This window comes from Zalophus californianus, chromosome X (genome assembly GCF_009762305.2).
Source record: "Zalophus californianus isolate mZalCal1 chromosome X, mZalCal1.pri.v2, whole genome shotgun sequence".
NCBI classification, from domain to species: Eukaryota; Metazoa; Chordata; class Mammalia; order Carnivora; family Otariidae; genus Zalophus; species Zalophus californianus.
Window position 1 is genome coordinate 36648901 of NC_045612.1, and position 10696 is coordinate 36659596.

Below are 10696 nucleotides of genomic sequence, written 5' to 3' on the forward strand. Positions count from 1 at the left end.
ATTCCTGACCCTCGAAAACTATGATATCATAAAGTTTTTTGTTTGAAGCTATTAAGTTTTGGTATAATTGGTTATGCAGCAATAGATAATTATTACCATAGTGTTCAGGAACCAGCTTCTTTCAAGAATATATTTCCATGTACAGAAATCTGTTGCATTTCTATACACTAATAATGAAGCAACAGAAAAATAAATTAAGAAAGCAATCCCATTTACAAATGCAGCAACAATAATAAAATACCTGGGATATACTTAACCAAGGAGATGAAAGACCTGTACTCTGAAAACTATAAAACACTGATGAAAGAAATTGAAGACAACACAAATGGAAAGATATTCCATGATCATGACTGTGAAAATGTCCATACTACCCAAAGCAATCTACAGATTTTATGCAATCCCTATCAAACTACATTTTTTACAGAACTAGAACAAATGATCCTAAAATTTGGATGGAACTACCAAAGACACAGAATAGCCAAAACAATCTTGGAAAAAAAAAAGCTAAAGGTTTCACAATTCCAGATTTCAAATCATACTACAAAATTATAGTAATCAAAACAGTATGGCACTGGCACAAAAATAAACACATAGATCAATGGAACAGGATAGAAAGTCCAGAAACAAACTCACAATTATATGGTCAATTAATCTTTCGCAAAAGAGGCAAGAATACGCAATGGGAAAGTCTCTTCAACAAATGGTGTTGGGAAATTTGTCAGCTACATGCAAAAGAATGAAAGTGGACTTTCTTATACCATACACAAAAATAAACTCAAAATGTATCAAGGACCTACATATTAGACCCAAAACCATAAAAATCCTAGAAGAGAGCACAGGCAGTAATTTCTCTGACATCGACCATAGCAATATTTCTCTAGATATGTCTCCTGAGGCAAGGGAAATAAAAGCAAAAATAAACTATTGGGACTACATCAAAATAAAAAACTTCTGCACAGCAAAGCAAGCAATCAACAAAACTGAAAGACTACATACTGAATGGGAGAAGATATTTGCAGTTGACATATCTGATAAAAAGTTAGTATCCAAAATTTATGAAGACCTGATACAACTCACCACCCAAAAACCAAATAATCCAATTTAAAAATTGGCAGAACACATAAACAGACATTTCTCCAAGGAAGACATCCAGATGGCTAAGAGACACATGAAAAGATGCTCAACAACACTCATCATCAGGGAAATGCAAATCAAAACAAAATGAGATATCCCCTCACACCTGTCAAAAACACAAGAAAGAAAAATGTTGACAAGGATATGAAGAGAAAGGAATCCTCTTGCACTGTTGGTGGAAATGCAAACTGGTGCAGCCACTCTGGAAAACAGTATGGAGGTTCTTCAAAAAATAAAAGTAGAACTACCCTACTATCCAGTAATCACACTACTGGGTATTTGCCCAAAGAATACAAAAACACTAATTCAAAAAGATATGCACCCCTATGTTTATAGCAGCCTTATTTACAATAACCAAATTATGGAAGCAACCCAAAGGTCCATCATTAGATGAATGGATAAAGAAGATGTGGTGTATATATATACAATGGAATATTACTCAGCCATAAAAAATGAAATCTTGCCATTTGCAAAACGTGATGGAGCTAGAGAGAATAATGTTAAGCAAAACAAGTCAGTCAGAGAAAGACAAATACCATATCATCTCACTCATGTGGAATTTAAGAAACAAAACAAATGAAAGGAAAAGAGAGAAAGACAAGCCAGGAAACGGACTCTGAACTACAGAGAACAAACTGATGGTTACCAGAGCGGAGGGGTTGGGGGGATGGGTGAAATACGTGATGGGGATTAAAGTGTACAGTTGTCACAATGAGCACTGAGTAATGTATAGAATTGTTGAATCACTATATTCTACACCTAAAACTAATATAACACTGTATGTTAACCACACTGGAATTAAAATTTAAAACTTAATGAAAATGAAAAAACAAAATAAAACAACAAGGAATATATTCCCATATATGGCAATCCCACAGCTAACATCATATTCAGTGGTGAAAAGCTGAAGGCTTTTTATCTAAGACCAGGAACAAGACAAGGATGCTCTGTCTCACCACTACTATTCAACATAGTACCGGAAGTCCTAGCTAGAGCAAGCAGAAAAGAAACAGAAATAAAAGGCATCCAAATTGGCAAGAAAACATTTAAGTTGTCTCTATTTGAAAATGACATAATATTATATACAGAAAAACCTAAAGACTCCATCAAAAAACCATTAGAACCAATAAACAAATTCAGTAATATTGCAGGATACAAAATTAGAATACAAAAATTAGTTACATTTCTATATACTAACAAGGAACCATCCAAAAAAAGAAATTAAGAAAACAATCCCATTTATAATAGCATCAAAAAAAATAAAATACTTAGGAATAAATTTAACCAAGGAAGTGAAAGATCTACACACTGAAAACTGTAAGACATTGATGAAAAAAATTGGAAGACATAAAGAAAAAGAAAGCTATCCCATGTTCCTGGATTGGAAGAATTAATACTGTGAAAATGTCCATAATACCTAAAGTGATATACAGATTCAATGCAATACCCATCAAAATTCCAATGGCATTTTTTTCACCGGAAAATAAAAACACTCTAAAATTTGTATGGAATCACAAAAGATCCCAAATAGCCAAAGCAATCTTGAGAAAGAACAAAGCTGGAAGCATCATCACACTTCCTTGTTTCAAGTTATATTACAAAGCTATAGTAATAAAAACAGTATGGTACTAACATAAAAACAGATACAGAATATAGGGCCCAGAAATAAACCCACATATATATGATAAACTAATCTTTGACAAGAATACACAGTGGGGAAAGGACAGCCTCTTTAATAAATGGTGCAGGGAAAACTGGAAATCCACATAGGAAAGAGTGAAATTTTACTCTTATCTTACACTGTACACAAAGATTAACTGGACATGGATTAAAGACATAAATATAAGACCTGCTACCATAAAACTCCTAGAAGAAAACATAGGGGAAAAGCTCCTTATCATTGGTCTTGGCAATGACTTTTTGGAAATGACACCAAAAGCACAGGCAACAAAAGCAAAAACATCCAAGTGAGACTACATCAAACTAAAATGCTTCTGTGCAGCAAAAGAAACTATTAATACAATGAATAGGTAGCCTACAGAATAGAAGAAAATATTTACAAACCATATATCTGATAAGGGGTTAATATCCAAAATATATAAGGAATTCACACGATTCAAAGCAAAAAAAGAAATACCTTACCTTATTAAAAAGTGGGCAAATGACCTGAATAGACAATTTTCCCTTAAAAAGACATACAAATGGCCAACAGGTATATGAAATGGTACTCAACATCTGTAATCACCAGGGAAATGCAAATCAAAACTGCAATGAAATATTATCTCACACCTCTTAAGATGCCTATTATCAAAAAACCAAGCAATAAATGTTGATGAGGGTGTGGAGAAAAGAGAACCCTTGTATACTGTTGGTGGAAATGTAAATTGGTACAGTTGTGAAAAACAGTATGGATATTCCTTTAAAATTTAAAAATAGAACTGCCATATGATCCAGCAATCTCACTTCTGGGCATGTATCCAAAAGATATGAAGGTCAGTATTTCAAAGATATAGCTGCCCTCCCATGTTCATTGTAGCATTATTCATAATAACTAAGATATGGAACCATTTAAGTGTCAATGGATGAATGGATAAAGAAAATGTGATATACACACACACAATGCAATATTATTCAGCCATAAAAAAGGGAAGTCCTGCCATTTGCAAAAACATGAATGAACCTGGAAGATATTATGCTAAGTAAAATAAGCCAGAAATAAAGACAAATACTGTATGATCTCAATTATATGTAGAATCTAAAAAAGTAAATCTCTTAAAATCAGAGAGTAGAACACTGGTTGCCACGGCTTGTGGGGGGGTGGCAGGGGAGGGAGAGATATTGGTGAAAGCAGAGGAAACTTCCAGTTATAAGATGAATAAGTTCTGGGTGTCTAATGTACACTATGGTAATTATTATTAATAATATTTTATCATATACTTAAAATTTGTTGAGAGTAGATTTTAAGTGATCTCCCCCCACACACAAAAATGGTAACTATATGAAGTGATGGATGTGTTAATTTACTCAATTGTAATAATTTTACAATGTGTATATATATATATAAAATCATCACATTGTACACCTTAAAAAATCATGTTGTACAACCTAAATATATATAATTTTTATTTGTCAATCATACCTCAATAAAGCTGGGAAAAATTAAAAAGAACATATTTCCAGGTCTATAACTATGAGCTCTATATTATTATAATTAATGTCTGTTATATTTTATTTTAAAGATAAATCATAATTTGCCCAGTTGATCCCCTACTATTTCATACTTAGGTTGCTTCCAAATTACAAACGATATTATGAATATAACTGATATATCTATACAGTAAATATTATAGATTAATAGCATTATTTCATTGGAATAAATTACTGAAAGTAGAATCGCTCATTTAAAGTCTATAAATGTTTTTAAACTTTTAAAATACATGATCAAATTCCCTCCCACAAATACTTTTTTTTTAAAGATTTTATTTATTTATTTGACAGAGAGAGAGAGAGACAGCGAGACAGGGAACACAAGCAGGGGGAATGGGAGAGGGAAAAGCAGGCTCCCCGCTGAGCAGGGAGCCCGATGTGGGGCTCGATCCCAGGACCCTGGGATCATGACCTGAGCCAAAGGCAGACGCTTAACCATCTGAGCCCCCCAGGCGCCCCCTTTTATGTCTTAAAGTCTGCCTTAGAGAGAACACCAATGAGGAATGGGACTAAACCATGATGCACAACTTGCTGTATCTGATCCTGGCGACCAGCTGTGATGTTTGACATTGTCCACATAGCTTCCTTCTGAATATTAGTTTTGGGGTTTGTTAGGAGGCTGGGAAAAACAGCAAGTGCTCCTGCATCTATTACAACCTGAGTCTGTTCATCTGTCCCAATGACAATATTTCCTATGGCTCTTAGCACAGGAGTCACAATGGGCAATTCAGTAGCTCCTAGAAGCTTCACAAGCTGGGGAACAACTCCTGTTTTCACAACCATTTCAATCCGTTCATTTGGACCGTCAGTAAGGTAGGAAATGGCCCAGGAGGTATCTGCCAATACCTCTGGTTCATCATGATGCAGGAGACGAACTAAGGTAGGAAGAATCTGCTCAACAGCATCTAATGGGGGTGCAGGATTCTTGTTGCGACAAAGGTTTGAAAGTGTCCAAGTAAGGTTACGTAAGTAACCACATGCTAAAGATGACATATCAGGAACTGCAAGGAGAGCCAATAGTGGGTCAACTGCACCATACTTGATAACCAAGTCTCAAAAAACTGAACCATCACCTGCAATGTTTCCTAGAGCCCATACAGCTTGTTCACTGATGTGGGCATGGGAAGATGCCAACAGAGAATGAATGCTGGGATAGCACCTCCATCTACCACAGTCTTGGTCTGTGCTGACGTCCCAGAAGCAATGTTAGTGAGAGCCCAAGCAGATTCAAACTGAATGGGACTACAATCAGTTCTGCGCAAGAAGGACACAAATTTTGGAATCAAACCAGCCCGGATTATGTTGTCTATGGGGGGCTGTTTTTCCCTAGAAAGCAGTTTACTAGCAGCTTGAGTAGCCTGAAGATGGCTTTCCAAATTGTTGCTATTTATGCCTTTGACAATGTCATCAACAGACCAATTTACAGTGCCCTGGTTGTTGCAGTTTTCCTGTAGTGGAGAGGTAGCCTCATCAGGAAACGAGCTTACGTTTCTCCTTTTCAGCATCCGGTCATCCTTCTTAGCTTTCCTCAGCTCCACATTAACTTCTATTCGGCACCGCCTCATTTCTGTACTGTCTTTCCCCTTGTTTTTGAATCTGTTAAGGCAGGCAGCTGGTGAATTAGCATTCTCATTGGTGGACATGGTTATGAGACAAAGGGAGAAAGCTACACGGCCGGCAGAGGCTTCCACAGGAGGCGGTCTGGGGCGTGCAGGCTGTGGGTCAGCTTGCCCTCAAAACATCCACCACGGATCACCCCAGAGACGGTGTTCTCTCTGTGTTTTTCTGTGTGTCCACCAATCACTGTGTGTGTCATTCTGTCTGTCCTCTCTTCTGTGTGCTCACCAGTCATTGGATTTAGGGCTCATGCTCATCCAGTATGACTTCACTTTAATTACATCTGCAAAGACCCTATTTTCAGTAAGGTCACACTCTTGACATTCCGAATGAACATGAATTTTGAGGGCACACTATCGGACCACTACATAACATTTATAATGTGCCTTCTTCTTTATTTCCTCTTATATTCTTGATTACTCTTGCCAGGGATTTTTCAACTTATGTGTCATTTCAAAATCTGACTCTTACTCTTACTTATCAGTTTTTCTGGGTTTCTATTTTCTGTCTCATTTCTTCTTTCATCTATAATAATTATTCATGCTTTCTTCATTTTTTTTCTAGCCTTGTGATGTATTTTTCTCCATTTGACAAAAAATTATGTGGATTTTCCTTTGAATAAAGTATTGAGACCGTTCTCTAAGTTTTTACTATGTTGTATTCATTATTACATTAATAATATTTAAACGAAGTTTTGATTTTATCTTTGATCCAAAAATTATTTATTAGAGGAAGTTTCCTAAATATTCCGCCTGCTTTGATTTTGTTTATATATTTACTTTTGGATTTTAATAACTAGGCACATTGACTTGTGATCAGAGAATGTGAGATTATGACCTAAACTACCTTTGCTTTTTGTAATATATTAAAGTTTCTTTTGTGGTCTTTTTAATATGAAAACATTATTGTAAAAGTTTCATGAGCATTTTGTAAAAATGTGTGTTCTGTGTAGTATGCAAAGTTGTAGATATAGACATATGTATAAAGTCAAACTTATTAATTATATTATTTAATTTGTTAGTTCTCTTTCTTCTTTGTCTATTCGATCTGTCAAAGACTAAGACAATTATAAAGCACAGGCTGCTACTTGTCAAACCAACAACCATTCTTTTCTTTCTTCGTGATAGCAGAGGCCCGTCCGAATTTTAGCTGAGCATATTGTCACCCAAATAAAAGACCATATTTTCCAGCCTCCCTTGCAGCTCCCACCTGACTAAGTTCTGACTACCGTGATGTAAGTGATAAAAGTGTGTGTGGCAGGGGCAGCTCCTCTTCTCCCTTTCTCCTACATGGAATGTAGCTATGATAGCTGGAGTTCAAGCAACTATTTTGGACTATCAGGCAATACACTAATGATGGCAGAACAGCAAGACATAAAGCCCTGGAATAGCTATACCCAGAATTCTCTCCATAAGGGAGAAATAAGCCTTTATCCAGTTTGAGCCCCTGCTACTTTAGGTTTTTCCTACATGCAGCCAAAAGTAATTCCAATTAATACAGGTAGGTTAGTGTCTCCCACTAGGATCATAATTTTGTCAATCATTCCTTGTTAACAGTCTTTGTTTTAGAAATTGTCATGATACACTAGTTGGAGCATAAAAGTTCATGACTCACGTTTATTGTAGACTTTAGCTTTTGTCAGTAAAAAATACTGCTCTTTTTTCCCAACTAATGTTATGCCTTGCTTTTGAATTCATTTGATATTCATTTTACTTTTTTATTCTTTGATAATCTCTTTGTTTCTAACCCTTCTCATTTAAACTATAAACCAATGCAATCTTATTTCTGCTCTCACCACTGCACTGAAACCCCTCTTGTTAAGGTCTCTTTATTGCTGAATACCTTTGGTCTGTTTTCAATCTTCACTATACTTTATCTTTCTAGAACACTTCACACTTGTTTTTTAAGATACTGTGTTTTGTTTAGTTTGTTTTGCTTTGCTTTGGTTTTCTTTCTGAAACCCAGAGCCACATTTCTGACTACCTAGCTGAATCTCCCACAGCTGTCTCAAAATTGAATTTATCTTATTCCCATTTAAGCCTGTTTCCTTCAGTATACCTCATTTTGGTTAATATCGACACAACCAACCTTAACATGATCCTTCACTCTTCTTTGGGCTTTACTGTGTATTCGGTAATTAGTTGCCGAATCTTGTCAATCTTACCTCAAAAATTTCTCTTCCATCCTTTCTATCATAGTTATTGCTTTAGTTTAGATGTTCATTGTCCTTTACTTGGACTATTACAACAGTTCCCTGACCCATTCACTTCTAGTCTCTCCTTCATCCTCCATAAAGCTCCCAATCCCATTCTCTGAAAAAGAAAACCAAAAATATTTTATTACATATCCACCTTGCTTTGAAAACATCTCTGTTGATTCTCCATTGCCAAATTCCTTAGTATGATGTACAAATTCCTTGGCAATATGACACACTCCCTCTTCCACTTCATCTCCTACCACACCTGCCCCACACACTTCCTATGCTCCAGTTATATTAGAGTTCTCACATCACTAGAAAATATGCCTTTAGTAAATCCTTTCATGGCTTCATATTTTTGTACATGTTGTTCTCTCTGCAAAGAATATCTTCCCTCTGTTCTTTCTTCAGCACACTCTCATTAATCTTTCAATCCCCAGTTAAAATATCACCTATTCCATGAAGTCTTCCCAGACTCCCACAGAGTTAGTAACTAGTCATTCTTTCTCCTCTATACATATCCCACCACTTTGCCCACACCACTGATATAGCACTAATCATGTCATGATTATCTTTTGCAGTGTCTATTTCCCTCCTACAGATCTAAACCTTCTTGAAACCAGGAACTGTCTTACTCAACTCTAGGATCTAACACAATGCCTGGCTTTAAAAAAGGAACCCACGGCCATGGCCAGAATGAAGAAGACTCCTGGTCCTCAAAACACCTACACCCTCCCAGATCACTAATGCCTAAAATTCTACCTTTCTACCTCTGACTTAAGGAACTCACTACTGTGAATATGTGTCTCTGAGATGGGCCAGAAGTGCTCATAGTCATTTTACCAGACCTTTTCCAAAGAACACATTTAGAGAGGTATAAAAACTGCATTTTCAGCACTAGGTACTTATTGGGGAAATGGGAGAAAACAGCATGCTTTGTTGGAAGAAACTTTGTTTTTCTTTCAATATAGTCCTGTGTCATCTTGGTAGATAAAAATGAAGTAACTCAACACTTTTAAAATAAATAACCATGATTCTTTTGGTCAAATACACTGCTACGTATTCCCTTCTCCCTTTCTCCCCATGGAAATTCCATAAGGACAGGGATCTTTGGTTTGTTTACTGATATATCCCAATCAATAATTATTTCTTAAATGAATGAATGAGTATATATGAGAGTAAGAGTAAGGATGGTTATATTACTTGGATTCAGAGTTCCCACCCTCCTCCAACTATGCAAGAAATCATAACCCACTGAGTCTGTTATATAACCTTTACCATTAAGGCACACCGCAATTCTAAGGCTTCTTCCACATTTGAATTTGTGATTCTTTTAGAATCACCTGATACTGGCATATCTGGGTGGGGTGGAGGGAACTAGAGAATAAATGCTTGCTTTGGACAATGCATTAAAATGTCAAATCATGATGATATCCTCCAATTGTACCCTCCAGGACTACTAATGGATTTATAGGGATATGTAACTACCTCTGACAGAGGATCTTCTTAGGAATGACTTTACCCTCTCATCTCCCCACTCTACATCATTGCTTTTATATGCAGTGTGAGGCTCTTATACTATGGAGCTGGCTGGTTGGTTTGTAGTTCCCAAATAGGAAAATGGTTATTTGTAATGGCTACACCACATTGTTTAATGTGGCTTCGAAGGCACTGATGAAGCTCCTGTCAGGTCACTCTGCTTAAAAGTCTAATGACACTAATTACCAACACAACTTTGAGGATACAGTTGATATATTCCTCATCAGCCTCTTGCTAAACAAAGTGGGCTTCAGAAAACATGGCCTCCCTGCTGATGACCTGGCTGAATCTGATGACCTTGTTGCTGAGCATAGCCTTGGTAAGAATGGGTCACAGATGATAGGAATAAAACCACTCAGGCTGACAAATGGGATGTCTATAGGTGGTTGGGATCTTATATATGAAAATAATCAGAGATGGGTACCCAGCCTTGTGGAAAGAAGTACATGACATAAAAATATAACTAGGGGCCAGGTGCTGTTTTAAATATTCTTCAGCTATTAACTTTTTTGATCTCTTAACAAACCTACGAGGTAGGTAATATTATCATTCCCACCTTACAGATTAAAAAAAAAAACTGAGGCACAGAGGTTTTGTAACTTCACAATCATCACTCTGTAGTGGGATCAGAATTTAAGCTCAGGTAGTCTGGCTCCAGATTTCATATAATCCCTGCTACTTTAAAACTCATACCATTCTACTAAATAGCCTTCTAACATTCTTGTTATACACCAACTTCCCAGTCACTTTATCACCACCATCCCTATCCTCTTCCATTCACTGAAAATTTTAGGTTCTCAAATTTGTCTACACACCAACTCCTGCCATCTCCTTTAGTGACATCCATGGCTGTATGGATGATCCAACCAACACCCTGATCCTTCAGTTCTATTTCCAGTTATCTTCTCCTCCTTCACTGTACCTCAGCCATCCATTCTCGCAGCCATACCATTGGCTTTGTCAGACGAGAAACCGCTCCTTCTCTAAAACTAATTTCTGACC

At 36.5% G+C, this 10696-nt stretch overlaps 1 protein-coding gene across 1 annotated transcript; it reads right to left on the minus strand.

Moving 5' to 3' along the window:
- Nucleotides 1-4803: 4803 nt before the first annotated feature.
- Nucleotides 4804-5984, minus strand: LOC113931515 (importin subunit alpha-1-like). The gene is made up of 2 exons (XM_035725432.1): nt 5501-5984; nt 4804-5342 (listed from the first exon to the last, which is right to left on the minus strand). Exons 1-2 carry the CDS (start codon nt 5982-5984, stop codon nt 4804-4806), a joined length of 1023 nt encoding a protein of 340 aa, XP_035581325.1.
- Between the last annotated feature and the right edge of the window lie 4712 nt (nt 5985-10696).

Coding starts and splice junctions, on each gene's coding strand:
- LOC113931515 (XM_035725432.1), bottom strand. CDS start 5,984: ATGTCCACCAATGAGAATGCTAATTCACCAGCTGCCTGCCTTAACAGA. Junction 5,343..5,500: donor CAAGACTGTGGTAGATGGAG/GTGCTATCCCAG, acceptor CTCTCCTTGCAG/TTCCTGATATGTCATCTTTA.